The sequence below is a fragment of the Lotus japonicus genome, chromosome 2 (assembly GCF_012489685.1).
Source record: "Lotus japonicus ecotype B-129 chromosome 2, LjGifu_v1.2".
Lineage (NCBI taxonomy): Eukaryota > Viridiplantae > Streptophyta > Magnoliopsida > Fabales > Fabaceae > Lotus > Lotus japonicus.
This window is the reverse complement of record NC_080042.1, coordinates 8,493,411-8,509,853: the sequence shown is the minus strand read 5'-3', so window position 1 is coordinate 8,509,853 and position 16,443 is coordinate 8,493,411. Positions and strand designations below refer to the sequence as shown.

The window sequence follows — 16,443 nt, the reverse complement described above, 5'->3', positions numbered from 1 at the left end:
GGTCCTCTTCGTTCTAGTATGAGGCTTGGGCTTCTCCCCAACCGCTTTGTCTTCAGGTAACCTTCATGGATGTGCACGATATTGAAATTCAAATTTGTGATGCGTGTGACGATGGGGCTTGGCGTCTGGACCGATTGTGGACTATTATTCCAGAGGAGGAGGCGAACCTCACCAACTTTGTGCGTGTTCGTCTGGATCGGTGAGCGAGAGGTGGTGTTCGTTGGATTGGTTGTATCTCAAATGAGTACTCGGTGGCTTCGGGTTATGATTGGGTCCTTTGAGCCAGGCTGGGAGATGAAGCTATGATTCTTGATGGGGGTTCCGGTAGTCCTAGATTTGGAATTTGAAGGTCCTGCTCAAGTGTATAGTGCTTGTTTGGATTTCTTGCCATGATGCTCTTCCCACGAACTAGTTACGACATCGATAAGGGATGACCTTCTCTTCCCTATGCACCGTGTGTAATACAAAAGATGAATCTATTATTGACTGCCTTTGAGACTGCTCCCAAGCCCGAAGGATTTGGTCTCTTATGAAATTCGACGTGAATGCTCCATCGTTATAAGATCTTGATGCTTTGGCATGGCTACATCAAATCCTTGCTCGTTCTTCACTTGTTGTTTGTGCAACCCTGTGTTGGGTGTGGAGTGCAAGAAATTCCTTGTGCTTAGAGAATAAGTTGATGTCAGATCAGGCTCTAGCGGTCTGCATCACTTCGATGGCCTCTAATATCTCTTGCGCTTTCCCCGTTGCGAGTTCCATGCGTCTTGGCCAACCCTGGTTGGTTAGTTGGTTCCCGTCTTGCCGGGACAGTGTGGCTTTAAACGTGGATGGTAGTGTACTTGGCACACCGCAGAGTGGAGGCTTTGGTGGGTGTATTCATAGACCTTATGGTGAATGGATTATGGGGTTTTATGGATTCTTGGCTGTTCTAGATATTCTCCATCTCGAGCTCTTAGCATTTTTCCATGGCTTGGGCTTGGTTTAGGACCATGGTTGTCGTGTTCTTGAGTGTTTCTCAAACTCTCTGGATGCTTTGTCCTTGGTGTCTTTTGTGCCTTCTCATCGTCATATTCTTGCGCCGTTTATCTCGAATATCAAACAGTTGATCTTAAACATGCCCTTCGGAAAGGAAATGTCTATGCCGATTTTTTTGGCTAAGTTTAGATCTCGCCAAAAGGACCCCTCGCTCTCAGTGATGTCTCCTCCTAATGGCTTGAGTAGTTTGTTGTTGACTGATTCCATGAGAGTCTTCTTGTGAACCTGACTAGATCGTTTTTTTTTCTCCTCTTTCCTTTTCTTGCTTTTGTTTTGTGGCTTTCCAATTGTAAAAAAAAAAAAATCTTTTTTATTGGTTACAGTTCTAATTACTGTGTCCGTTTAAAAGGGAAAGAATGGCGGTGTGATTATTTGTATCTTGGCTCTCATCTCACATCACAGTTCACACACTTGCTTTGCTTGGCCAATGCCACTACTGAAGTGAACAGTGGTTGGTGTCGTCTATGTTTATCTATCTGCAAATTTGAGTCTTCATTCAGTCACAGTTAGGGTTTGTTTACCGGAGACAAAACCCTAAATCGCCGAGAGTGAGTGATTTCGTTGCATAAACCCAATCCAACCCCAAACCCTAGTTGGCGATGACGAAAGTGCACGGCACGGGAACATACGATTTCCGCCGCCATAGAGTGGCGGAGTATCCGGTGGCAGCGGAGCCGAAACCAGTAGAGTGGAGTCAAAAGAGTGGCGGTGCTCTTCCCAGCACACTCACAGTATCTGAGATTCAACGTGACAGGTTGACCAAGATTGCAGAGGAGAATTGGTCGAAGAAGAAGAAGGAGAAAGCGTTTGATGCGGAGGTTGTTGAGAAAATCTACGAAAGTGAGTTGTTGGTGAAAGAGGGTCAGGGTCACAAACCCGTTCCTTTGCAGAGGGTCATGATCCTTGAGGTTAGTCAGTATCTCGAGAATTACCTCTGGCCCCATTTCGACCCTCTCACTGCTACCTTCCAGCATGTTATGTCCATCATCCTTATGGTCAACGAGAAGGTCTTTCTCTACTCTTCTCTTCTCTTGTACTACTACTATTTTCAAACATACATTACATTTCATTCATGGAACTTATTTCTGCCTTGCAGTTCCGCGAAAATGTCGCCGCTTGGGTTTGCTTCCATGAGAGGAAAGATGCCTTCAAAGGGTTTCTTGAGAGGGTTCTTCGCGTAAAGGAGGTCTCTATTATCTCTCTCATTTGCTGCATTATTTCTTTAATTAGTAATGGGAAGTTGCCGAAGTTTGTGATTGGATAGGATCTCTAGGGAGGATCACATGATTTCTTTCGTTACCCATTACTAGGTTTTGAGATGTTGTTCAGTGTCGATTTGTCATTTCCTTGTTGAGTTGGACTTTTAATTGTGCATATTTGAACTGGGAGTCTGGCATTTGATGGTATATATTGTGACACTGCACTAAATCTCTATGTTCAAATCTTACTGTAGGGAAGAGAACTAAGTATAGCAGAGAAGACAAATTACCTAATTTTCATGATAAATGCCTTCCAGGTAAGCTGGCACTGCACTTTGTCCTTTACTTAAGTTACTTCATTCGTACATGTTTAATTAGTTGGTCTACAACTACAAGTTTATTTTACATAGTTTGTATGTTTTCAGCAAAGTTTCCATAATTTGTTTTTGAGGAAAATAGGGATGGTGTGTTGTTTTCATGTTTTACTTTAGGTGAAAATTGTATCTCATGAAAGAAGCTTACTGTCTTTGTTTCAAGCCGTCGATGTTAGCATTTCTTGGTCAATGGAAAAAACTAAAAGGAAGAAAAATAATTTGTAAATTCTACAGTCACTAGTTCCTACCTCTGAACATTTACTGTACCAAGGAAGTGCATTTGGAATTTGGCTTCTTGTCAATGATTGTCAGTTGGTCCTGCTTAAAAAATTTCATACGACCAGTCCGTCGCAGGAATGATTTGTAATTATCATTCCATCATTGAATATACCCGTCAAGACTTTTGGAGTTGTCATTTTATTTTATTCCATTTCCTTACCCATTCTCATTATAATAATTCCAGTGAACAAATTTCTCCCTTAGATCATTGTTAATTGTAGCTGAGCAAATAACTTTGCATTGCAGAGTTTGGAAGATGAGGTTGTTAGCGAGACAGTCTTGAAACTAGCAAGTTTGAAATCCTGGTATAGTTTGTCTTATGGTCGTTTTCAGGTAAGATCAATTTTTCTTCAAGATGAAAATTGCCTTCATTTCTCTTTTTATTTATGATATTTTTTTCATTAATATTAAACATTATTATTTCCATGCTAAATGTAATTTGGGCCATTGGTCTCCGCCTTGTAGATGGAGCTTTGTCTTAATCCAAGTTTGATCAAGAAATGGAAAAGGATGATAAAAAAGGAATCAGGGAAAGGAGGACACCATTCTGATCAGTCAACTGCGGTTGAAGTTATGTTCTTGAGGAACCTCATAGAAGAATTTCTGGAGGTTGCAATCTCTTAAGCACTTTGAGTCTATGCACAACAACCTGTAACGGTTTTCAGTAAAACAAAATATATTTTCTTGCAAGTATGGGATAGATTTCCTTATGTTGTCTTTCTTTATCTTTTTAGATATTGGATTCACAAGTGTTTCCCCAGAGGCAGTTGTCTGGTGAGAATGATGAACTTATTGATGGTGCTGATTTTGGTGTAGTTAATGATGCTTGTGTCCTTTATTGTGAGAGGTTTATGGAATTTCTTATTGACCTATTGAGTCAATTGCCAACGAGAAGGTATGTTGATATGATTATTTTCTGTCTCTTTCATTTAAGGGTTGAATAGGTCAATTTGATTTTATATATTTCCAACTTTGCATAGATTTTGTATTTTACAAGTGATATGAATGGTTGATTAAATTAATTCCATAATTTGAATTAGCAATTTTCTGGTTCTTTCATGCCAACTATGGTTGAACTGAATATCAATTCGATCCTTAATGACATTAAGGTAGAAAGGATACTTTCAGAGACAACCTTGATTTTCTCATGTAATCTTACCACAAAAAAATGTATTTTGTTTTCCTAACATATCTACTTTCTCAACTTTTCTTGTATGTTGCAGGTATTTGAGGCCTCTAGTGGCTGATGTAGCTGTAGTTGCCAAATGCCACCTGAGTGCGCTCTATAGGCATGAAAAGGGAAAACTTTTTGCCCAATTGGTTGATTTATTACAATTCTATGAAGGGTTTGAGATTAACGATCATACTGGCACACAGTTAACAGATCATGAGGTTCTCGAATCTCATTACAGCCGACTGCAAGCATTCCAGCTACTTGCATTTAAGAAGATGAGCAAGGTATATTTAGACGCAGTTTAATCTGAATGAAGGAAATATGATCGAAATCTTCTAATATTTATTTAATTGTAATATCATGTAATTCTACTTTCTACATTTTACTTCCCCTTAGTATGAGCAGACTAGACTGATTTCTTTTTGTGTTGTAGCTGCGGGAACTTTCTTTGACTAACATTGGTTCAATTCACAAGCGCGCTAATCTCTCCAAGAAACTGTCTGTTCTTTCTCCTGAGGAGCTAAGGGATTTGGTTTGCTGTAAGGTGTGTGATTAATAGATGCACCTCTTCACTCCTTTTGACAATCATGATTTTGGATCTTCAATTATTCCCTATTGAGATTTGAGAATGAGAATTGATTATTACTATATTCTTATTGTTGTTGCTAATTATAGTGGCTTGCCTGGCTTCATTTAATGTTCAGATATTCTTTTTCCTGTCTTCCTTTATACTTTTTTTTCCAATTTTGAAATTTCTTCAATTTTCCTGTTTCTTTGACGGAAGTCATGTGAAACTAGAAAGACATCAACTTCTGAAGACTAATTCATAACATCATTTTTTCCATATTTTTTTCAATGATATACTTATCTAGATAATTATGTCTTCTATCTCAGTTTAAGAGCTTGCTGAACCCTCCCTTTTAAATGCGTACCTCTTTCCTTACTTTTCATTTCAGGATTATGATACTAGAATGGGGAAGTGATTATTTGTTTATATTAGCGAACTAGCTTTTCGGAGTTTTACAGAAGGGGGCTTACATATAGTATTATAAATGGTTTGTTGATTAGTTTTAGAAATAGTATAATGAAGCTTACAAGTGTGAGCCATGCATTGATTTCAGTACCACAATGTTTCTGACAATGTTTCTCTATGTAGCTCAAACTGGTTTCTAAGGAAGATCCCTGGTCAGAAAGGGTTGATTTTCTTATTGAAGTAATGGTGTCCTTTTTCGAGAAGCAGCTGTCTCAAAAAGAAGCTATCAATGCTCTTCCTCTTTACCCAAATGAACAGATTATGTGGGATGAAAGTGTTGTACCGAGCATAAATTACTCTGGAGAAGGTTGTTTAGCGTTACCAAAGCTTAACTTACAGTTCTTAACACTTCATGACTATCTTCTTCGAAATTTTAATCTCTTTCGACTTGAATCAACATATGAGATACGTGAGGATATTCAGGAAGCTGTACCACATCTTCAAGCATATATCAATAGTGATGGAGAAACTGCTTTCCGCGGTTGGTCAAGAATGGCTGTGCCAATTAAAGAGTTCAGGATCACTGAAGTAAAACAACCCAACATAGGAGAAGTCAAGCCATCATCTGTGACTGCAAAAATTACTTACAGCATTTCCAGTTATAGAGCACACGTTAGGTCAGAATGGGATGCACTAAAAGAACATGATGTATTGTTTTTACTATCTATTCGCCCATCATTCGAGCCTCTTAGTGCAGAAGAAGAAGCCAGAGCTAGTGTGCCGCAGAAGCTTGGCCTACAATTTGTACGGGGATGTGAAGTTACTGAGATTCGTGATGAAGAAGGGATCCTTATGAATGATTTTTCAGGAAGGATTAAACGGGATGAGTGGAAGCCGCCAAAGGGGGAGCTGAGAACAGTAACTGTGGCTTTGGATACAGCACAATACCATATGGATGTCAATAAAATTGCTGAGAAAGGGGCAGATGATGTTTATGGTACATTTAATGTGTTAATGAGGAGGAAGCCAAAAGAAAACAATTTTAAAGCCATCTTAGAATCAATAAGGGATTTAATGAATGAATACTGTATTGTTCCCAAGTGGTTAGAAAACATTTTTCTTGGCTATGGGGATCCTTCTGCAGCACAATGGACTAATATGCCTGATCTGTTGGAAGCAGTAGATTTCAAAGATACTTTTGTAGATGCTGATCACTTGAGAAAAAGTTTTGTGAATTATGAGGTTGGTATGCCATTTTCAGATTTATAGAAATTATTGTTGCCTTGGTGTGATTGATATCTTCCATCGGGAGTTATACTGTTATAGTATGAATTGAGTGTTGCTTGTCTCTAACTTCCTCTTGTATCCTTCAGGTTTCTTTCGTTAATCCTGACGGCACTGAAAACTTGAATCCAAGGCCTCCTTTTAAAATCAAACTTCCCCGGACGCTCAAAGGAAGCATTGGTTCTCATCCTGGGGGTGCAGTGCCTGCTGTTGATGCAACAAATGATATCAATGTAGTTGATGCTAATCATCAGAAAGAAAAACTAATTATTGAGACATATACTCCACCTGACCCAGGCCCTTATCCTCAAGATCAGCCAAAACAAAATACAGTTAGATTTACACCCACACAGGTGCACTCATCTCTTAAGCTCAATCATATAATGACAGATTTTCATGTATAGTAGTATTTTCTTGATGCTTTCTTTTATCTGGTTCCTTATCCTTAGATTCAGATCACCTGCAAATAAACTGCAGATGCAGCTGGAGAGAGAACAGAAGAGAGCATGTGGGACCCACATTTTAAAAACTTTCTTTCTCTAACTGACAGCTGCAGTTCAAGTGCAGTGATCCAAATCCCATATACTTTGCCCTCATGCACTTCATCCTCTTTTATATTATAATTATTATATCCAGTTGCAAAAAGTAAATTAATACTAATAATGTTGGATATTCCTGTCGAGCAGGTTGAAGCAATTATATCTGGCATTCAGCCTGGCCTAACTATGGTTGTGGGGCCACCTGGTACGGGAAAGACTGATACAGCTGTACAAATTTTGAATGTTCTTTATCATAATTGTCCTTCTCAGAGAACCTTAATAATTACTCATTCAAATCAAGCTCTGAATGACCTGTTTGAGAAGATAATGCAGGTGAGATATTTCATTTTCTCCTCTTCTATTATATGTTAAAAAATAATTAATGCTCCACAAACTTTGTTCTATTAAAAAGAACCCATGAGTACCTCCAATTTGGTTCTTATAATAGGGAACGGAGGGAGTACAGTTTTTGGATATTAGTTGATGGAGAATAAAGACTTCCCTTATGTGTCAGCGAGTAGTTCCATATATTGAGTGTTAAGTCACTAATCACTAATCAGTAGTACTTATTAGTTTATATACTTTAGTAATTCAAGTCAGTTAATTTTCTATGTATCTGAAGGTTTTTATGTAGTTTAGTTATTAAAGAGTCAGTTACTTTTCTATGTATCTGAGTTATGTTACAATTTCGATAATTAGGTGTCTGAGTAATTATTATTAGAGTATATGCTAACCCGTTAGCTATAGTTAGTAAAAACTAATAACTGTTTGTAACAGTTTATGATAAGTGCTTGTAACAGATTCAGTTAGTTATAACTGAATCTTAACTGAATCTCTATGTTTGTATGATAGCTTTCTCAACAAGCTAAGTTGTAACACTATAAATACTGAATGATTCTCTAGTAATAATTAGCTTTTCAATCAATGAAATTCAGATTTACAATTTAGGGTTCTTAATAATTATAGATTATGCACAAGTCAACTAAAAACACAATAGTGGTTCATTGTAGTTGAAGTGGATTGCGAGCTGAACTTCTCTTGCAATATCAAGAATTGGAATCTTGAAGTCGTCTCTCTAGGCCTAGGGAGGGTTTTACCTAACCACCACTCCGAGCCCAAATCATTAGTTTCGCAGCTATGTCCGTGGGGATATCTGTTCAAAGATCCAAAGAAGTTAGTTAAAACGAAACTAATTAAGCCACTTTAAGATGGTCAATTCTAGCTACTTAGAGTCTAAAAAATACATTGAGTGAGACTCTTTGTAATTTCAGGAGAAATTGGAATTCAGAATCAAGTTAAGTATATTATAAAAAAATCTTTTGTTGTCTTCAATTTTAAGATTATAATTCTAAGGGCTATTATTCCTATCCAAAGAACTGGACTCTAATCCTGCAACACTCTTTCCCCCAAATACTTGCCTAACCTTTTTTCATAACTTCCCTTTCATTCCTTCCCTAAATTTAAATATTCCTGCACTACATCAGTTTTGATAACTTCAGGGACTATCTTGTGCTCCTATGGCAACATGAATGGTAGAGATTTCTGTGTTAGTTGAAGAGATGACTTGTTGCTATTGCTATAGATTGAAGTATATTCAGAATATATCTTATGGTGTTTCTTGTCAATTTATGATTTGTTGGTTTTATTTTAACGTGAAAGGAGAAAGTAGCAGGAGAGAACAAGATGAGAGAAAATAAGCAACAATTGCTGCAAAGGATAAATTTTATTGATGCTACTTAATTATTTAAATACACTTGAAATTAACGAAATAGAAGATAAGTCTCCATTACTTTAGTGACTGACTCACACCTAATCATAATAAAGAGAAAATATCTTATCTCTTAACAAACTTAAATCTAATATCTTAATAAATTTAAAAACTCAAACAGCTACTGAGACATAATCTCAACAATGATAAACATTTTTCTGATCTGGTAGATTTCTACAATCCCACACACACCTATATCCCACATATCTACCTCTCGTATTTCTTTATTTCCCATTCCTTGCAGTTTGAGGAATCTCTGGGCAACATTATTAATGTTGGGCTAATGTCTTGTACTAGTGCAGGTCGTTATGTGTGTATAAGTGTTTGCAATTAATAAACTATTGTTTTCATTAAGATGTACTTTATGACTTCATGTGTAATATATATATATATATATATATATATATATATATATATATATATATATTGTATTGAAGTTTCGCGCTAGTGACAATCTTCATGATACAATTCGAGTAATATCTTAAATAGTTGATACTACTAAGTTTATATTCAAACAGAATTAAGAAGTAATATCAAAATGCTATATTTTTTTTTGATATGCCAAAGAAGATGCATTATAAGGGAGTGGGAGTACAAGGGGTACTCCAACCCATAATACAAAAGGAACAAAAAGGATAAGAAAACACATAGAATGCTATATAAATATAACATACATGCTGTTGATCTGAGTTGAAAAGTTACATAAGCAACCACCATGGTATTTGGTGGAAGATAAACTCAGTCCTTTTGTATTGCTTTTCTCCTTTTGATTTACCAGTTCTTAGGTCTAACATGAGTTTAATACCTATAATTTTGGTTAAAGTTTGCTGTCTAACAGAAGTTTATGTGTTCCTTTTTACTCGTTTCTATATTAGAGAGATGTACCTGCACGATATCTTCTCCGACTTGGTCAAGGAGAACATGAACTAGAAACTGATCTAGATTTTAGTCGACAAGGTCGTGTTAATGCAATGCTTGTTAGACGTCTAGAATTGCTTAGTGAAGTGGAGAGGCTAGCAAGGTCTCTTAATTTGCCAGAGGATGTGGGTTACACTTGTGAAACTGCAGGATACTTCTGGTTGCTTCATGTTTATTCACGCTGGGAGCAATTTCTTGCTGCTTGTTCTGAGAATAACGAAAAGCCAACATTTGTTCGAGATCGTTTTCCCTTTAAAGAGTTCTTCTTTGACACACCACATCCTGTATTTACCGGCGAATCTTTTGAGAAAGACATGCGGGCTGCTATGGGATGCTTTCGTCATCTGAAGACTATGTTTCAAGAACTCGAAGAGTGCCGGGCATTTGAATTACTTAAGTCAACAGCTGATAGGGCTAACTACTTAATGACCAAGCAGGCCAAGATTGTGGCAATGACTTGTACTCATGCAGCTCTGAAGAGGAAAGATTTCCTTCAGTTGGGTTTTAAGTATGACAATTTGTTGATGGAAGAAAGTGCTCAGATTTTAGAAATTGAGACTTTCATACCAATGTTACTCCAGAGGCAAGAAGATGGTCATGCTAGGCTTAAACGCTGCATTCTGATTGGTGATCATCACCAGTTGCCTCCAGTTGTGAAGAATATGGCTTTCCAAAAGTACAGCCACATGGATCAGAGTCTGTTTACTAGGTTTGTCCGTTTGGGCATTCCTTACATTGAGCTAAATGCTCAGGGAAGAGCCAGACCAAGTATAGCTAAACTCTTCAATTGGAGATACAGAGATTTGGGAGACCTTCCTATTGTAAAGAAGGAAGTCATATTCAATAGGGCAAATGCTGGGTTTGCTTATGATTATCAGTTAGTGGATGTTCCAGATTACATGGGTAAGGGGGAGACAACTCCATCTCCATGGTTCTACCAAAATGAGGGAGAAGCAGAGTATGTTGTCAGCGTCTATATATACATGCGTCTGTTAGGGTATCCTGCTAATAAGATATCAATTTTGACTACTTACAATGGCCAGAAACTTTTGATCCGTGATGTTATAAGCCGGAGATGCACTCCATTTGACTACATTGGTGCACCAAGCAAGGTATGCTCCTCATTCTTTACTTAATTAGATCTTAGATTAAATTTCTAAATGATTTCTTTGATGTAGTTGGTTTCAATTTATTATAGAAATTCTAGTAGTAGTAGAACATTAGAACTCAACAAGACAGATTATAGCAATGTTGTGATCTTAATCAAGTTATCTTTGTTTTCTTTTCATTTGTGCTCTCAGGTTACTACGGTGGATAAGTTTCAAGGTCAGCAAAATGATTTTATTTTGCTGTCTCTTGTGCGAACTCGATTCGTTGGTCACCTACGTGATGTAAGAAGATTGGTTGTTGCCATGTCACGAGCTCGGCTGGGTTTATATGTTTTTTGCCGCCGTTCCCTTTTCGAGCAGTGCTATGAGCTGCAGCCTACATTTCAGCTTCTTCTGAAGAGACCTGACCACCTTGCCCTTAATTTTAGTGAGATTACATCATGTACTGAACGAGATGTTGAAGATCCTGGACCTCATATACATCTTGTCAGTGGCATTGAGGAGATGAGTAGTATCATAGAAAGGCTGTGTCAGGTATGTCACTTCTTGTGATAATAGACCTTCATTTACAAGTACAATATGACACAGACATGGTGATGTGAATAACTCAGAAAATTATAGGGCACAGACTAGGTTTTTAGTACAGTAATGTTAATATAAAATGGCAATGTCGAGACACATAATTCATGTTTTGAAAATTAGCATGAGACTGTAAGTCTTATTAAATATAATAAATGGCTCTGGTTTATCTGAATATAATGTTGTTTTCATATGCATTGGTATGGGCTTTGAAAAATGGAAAGACAAAAGGTTACAAAATGCAGCTAGGACTAGGTGTAACCCAAGTGTTCATGAATTGTCTAATTACAAATACATGTCAGCGAGACCCAAATTCATAAACCTTAAGAAGTTAATTTCATTTATTCTGATTCTTTCCCTTTTTTTATACAACAAATTCATTAAGACAGATAAAGTTACAAAATATCAGAGGATAAGGAATCTAGCTTAATGTAAAAAACTGAACATAGAAGAAAGTAAAAAAGAGAAAATTTATGGAGCAAACTGCATAATTCTTCAATACATTAGGGAAACATCATTGATGACGTGGTTTACACCAAATAGAATCCTAAATGTCCCCTGTCCCAAATCAAGTGTTATGCCATGGAAATATCCTAAATGCTATGTTTGTTATTATTATATTCCCCTTCCCGACGCATCGCACTCGATGGTAAAAGGTTGGTTAAAGTCTGGCAAAACCAACACAGGGGCAGTAGTCATACGTTCTTTCAAACTTTCAAACGCTGTCTGGGCCTCCGGATTCCATTTGAATCCATCCTTCTTAGTCAGCTCCGTGAGTGGCCTTGCAATTTTCCCATAATCTTTGACGAACTTCCGATAATACCCGGTGATTCCCAGGAAACCCCGTACCCCTTTGACATTCTTTGGTACTGGCCAGCTAGTAATACTCTGAATCTTCTCTGGATCCATGGCCACACCCTCACATGAGACAACATGCCCCAAATATTCCACAGAATTCTGGGCAAACGAGCATTTCTTATGGTTGGCCACCAGTTGCTGTTCCCTTAGTTTCTCAAGTACAGCAGCCAATAGAGAGAGATGGGAAGACCAATCTGTGCTATACACCAGGATGTCGTCGAAGAAAACTAACACCCCTCGACGGAGCAGACTCCGGAATACTCCATTCATTAGTGCTTGAAAGGTCGAAGGAGCATTCATCAGCCCAAAAGGCATTACCAAATATTCGTAATGGCCTTCGTGTGTGCGGAATGCAGTCTTGTGGACATCTTCCTTTTTGACCAAAACTTGATGGTATCCCGATTTGAGGTCTAGCTTGGAGAAATAGCTCGCTCCATGTAATTCATCGAGTAGCTCTTCGATCACTGGGATTGGATATTTGTCAGGCACTGTGGCTTTGTTTAATTCACGATAATCCACGCACATCCTCCAAGACCCATCTTTCTTCTTCACCAAGATAACTGGGCTTGAGAAAGCACTTTGGCTGTGCCTAATGATACCTGATTGAAGCATTTCCCTAACTTGTTTTTCTATCTCATCCTTGTGGTGATGTGAGTACCTATAGGGCCTCACATTTACTGGGCCGTGGCCTTCTACCAGAGTAATTTGGTGCTCTTTCTGGCGTTTTGGAGGCAAACCAATTGGTGCAGCAAAAACATCATCGAACCCTGCTAGCAATGTGGCTAGTTGTTGCTCCTGAACCAAAGTTAAGTGGGATGCCTTCTTCTCGGTGCCAGCAGTAACATGGGTAATCACAGAAGTAGCCCGGTAACTCTCTTCAATTCCCCACTTGTTGTTGCCCAAAAAGCTCTGCAAAGCCTCTCCGTCTTTCTCAGTACAGTCGAGCCCTCTGAGACAAATCCATTTCCCCTCATACAAGAATTTCATTGTTTGTTTTCCCCAATGTACCTTCATCTCCCCCAAAGTTGCGAGCCACGCGATGCCCAACACCAAGTCAATTCCATCTAAATCAAACAACAGAGCGTCCACCTTAGTTTGGTAGTCATCAATTCCTACCTCTAACTGTCGACACTCACCCCTGGCTATGGCTCTGTAACCATCTCCCAAACGGATTCGCAGCACTGGGGTTGATTGTACTAACCATCCCATAGTTTCCACCACCCTTCGCGATACAAAATTGTGTGTAGCGCCACTGTCGACCAGAATCACCATGGGTACACCATGGATTGCACCCTGTAACTTCATGGTTTGTGTCTGGATTGGTTCAGCTCCCAATCGCATGATACTGCACTCGCCGTCTACCTCTGCCTCCGTCGCGTCGGCTTCAGGCTCTGGGTCGTCTCCTCCTTCGTCAAAATCGTCAGTCAGCATTATCCTGAGTTGCCTATCGGGGCACTGGTGCAGAGGATGATATTTTCCTCCGCATTTGAAGCACAATCCCTTCTGGCGACGATCCAGAAGCCCCTGGTATGGTAGGTGCCTCACTCCCCGATCTCGTGGTGGTGTGCGAGGGGTACCCTTGTCGTCTCGCCGCTCTCCCTTGTCTTCACGGTTCTTGACCATGACCCATCCTTGATTAGAGCTTTGACCCGGTGGGCCTGACCCGGAATTGGACTGTTGGGCCACTCGGGTCAAAGGGCCCGATCCAAAACCTGAACGAGAACCTCCTCCTCTTGCCCCAGAAGTGGGGTGTCCTGGACCATGGAGCTCCGTCTCCACCGCTCTAGCAAGGGGAATCAACCGCGAGCGTGGCAGAGATACTAAGGTGCGCATGCTTCGGACTCTTGCTCGAATGTCTTCCCTAAGGCCATGGATGAAGTACACAAAGTACTGTTCATCGGGAAGATTTGGAGCTTGAGATAGCAAACGTTCAAATTCCAGCACATACTCATCAATGGTCCCCTTCTGCTGAAGATCTGAAAGCTGCTCGAACACATCTCCCTTGCTTGCTGACCCATAGCGTTCCAACAATTCGTTGGTGAGCTTTTCCCAGGTCAAACCAGGATCGAGATGCAACAAGGAATTGAAGTAGTGGATCGTTGATCCTTCCATACACAAGTGTGCTAGGTTCACTTTGACCTCAGGACTCGTGCCCATGACATGGAAGTATACCTCGGCTCGAGCAATCCATCCTGCAGGGTCATCTCCATTAAACAGAGGTAGCTCGACTTTCTTAGCCGATTTCCTAAATTCATCCAAGTGTCCTCCATCAAGCCTAGTCCATCCAGATACATAAGAAGGTCCTCCGTTCTCCTTCTCCGATCTGACAGGGTTGGGGTTATCGCGGTTACTACCAGAGTCTTCCTTCTCTGGCGTTGGTTTGCCCACATTCTGCGCCAGGAGTTCAAGCAACTGCGCTTGATTGTTGTCAGCTTTCTCCTGCATCAGGACAAGGGTGGTACGAAGATGAGCTACTTCGTCTTCAAGCGCTGCAACCTTTGCATCCATTTTCTTTGCTGTTTTCTGCGGTGGCATCAATCAGACTTCCCGCACTGGTATCAGTCTCGTGATAATCTGGCAGGTCGGACCAATTTGATGCAGACCAATAGAACAGTAAAATGGAAATGTAAATTTAGATGATGAAAATGCAATTTGATTAAAAGATAACAGGAAAGAGATACAGTAGTGAATACTACTCCAGAGCTAAGCTCCTATGAAGAAAGCATAATTCTCCATCCTCTCTTACAATAGCAATGATCCCAGATCCCTTTTTTACTAACAGAATTTACCCTTTATACAAATATCCCCATGATTCCCGTAACTAACTTCCCTAGCTCTATTTCTCACACTGCCAGCTCACCTTCCTTCTAGGTGCTTCCATGCTTGCCCTTCCTTGCATACACGCGCCACACCTTGGGCCTTGGACTAATTGTTCCAGCCCACTTCTGACTTGGGGCCCTATCAGATGGTACTAGAATATAGAGTAATGTTACAACCTGCAATTAGTAGGGTGCTGCTTAAGCAATGGGTTAACCATTAGTATAATTACTAAAACCAGTTTTGCTGTCAGGTGGGAAACAACATATTCAGAAGTCATTTTGATATCCATAATCCATTGTTTTGGGTTTCTTAATTAGAGGTTTATTAGATATGATAGAATTAGTAATAAGTTAAGTTTAAATAATTAAAATTCATTTGATTATATATTCAGTAGGGTCTGGTTTAAAATGAGTGAACTATTTTGAAAAGGTCTCAAGGGTAAGTAAATTTTTTTATCAGCGTCAAGGGTAAGTAAATAAACCTTGACATACACAATACATGCATACATGTATCTATGGCTTCTATTCTACAAAAAAATAAAATACATATATCAATGACTTTTTTCTTCTTTTTCTTTTCCAGGAAAAGTTGAGATATCAGTTTGAGCAAAATGGATCTCATTTTAGTCACCCAGAACCATCTGTTAACACAACAGATGTGGTGCAAAACAGGCAGCAGATTGTGGACACTGATATGCCTGAACAGACAGATGATGAAAGTGAGGAAGCTACAAATGTTGAGAACCATGTGACTGGAGACGTGCCACCAGAAGATAGTAGCATGGAGGATGTTACTACTGGTGGTGGCAGTGCTAGTGTTGCAAATGGGAGCCCAACAGTATAGGAGCCCTTCAACTATGCAAACGAGCAATAGACTAAGCAGCATTCATTGCACATGTATTTGTTCACTTTCCAGAGTGACATCCCTATGGAATTCGTTGCTAAATTGACAAGTGTAGCTATAGTAACTGAGGTTTTGGATATTCTAATGTAAAAGGTTCCTTTTATGTATGTACCAGTTGTTGCCATTGTTGGTGTTCTTATTTCAGTGCTTTAGGGTTTTTCTTACAAATTTTGAGACATGTATGATGAATCTTTACCAAAGATTAGATGTTTCCTAATCAAGAATTCGATGCTTTGAGTAGAAAAAATGGCATACCACATGTTATGTTGTACAGTATTAACCTAGCAGTATGATAAGGCGGTGTTTTCCAATGTAGTATTTAATTATTTTTGGGAGGTATTTCTTTGCCTTCAGGGAGGCATTTTTTTTGTCAATGTATTCATGAATAATCTAGGCCTGAAAACAACATGGGATTAATTTTTGTGAACACTGAAATTACTCACCCTAAATAATTTTCTTTTAAAAAATTCCTGACACCATTATTTCCGAAGTTAAAATTTTTGAGGTGATCAAGTTTTTCCAAGTAAATTTCCAGCTTTTGTAATTGTGTAATATTTATTTTCAGGGATATGAATTTTCCAAAGAAATTCAAATTAAAGTTCCCTTTTGGAACATCCAGGAGACGAATTTG

The 16,443-nt window shown here is 39.0% G+C and overlaps 1 protein-coding gene across 1 annotated transcript; it reads left to right on the top strand.

Annotated features, from left to right (window-relative positions):
- Window positions 1–1,406: 1,406 nt before the first annotated feature.
- Window positions 1,407–16,147, top strand: LOC130737513 (uncharacterized). Its single transcript, XM_057589302.1, has 14 exons — window positions 1,407–2,042; window positions 2,132–2,221; window positions 2,489–2,551; window positions 3,134–3,220; window positions 3,353–3,496; window positions 3,622–3,782; window positions 4,111–4,345; window positions 4,495–4,605; window positions 5,218–6,276; window positions 6,408–6,671; window positions 7,005–7,190; window positions 9,501–10,655; window positions 10,845–11,186; window positions 15,492–16,147. The coding sequence occupies exons 1-14, from the start codon at window positions 1,635–1,637 to the stop codon at window positions 15,750–15,752; spliced, it is 4,566 nt and encodes a 1,521-aa protein (XP_057445285.1). The 5' UTR covers window positions 1,407–1,634; the 3' UTR covers window positions 15,753–16,147.
- Window positions 16,148–16,443: the final 296 nt, after the last annotated feature.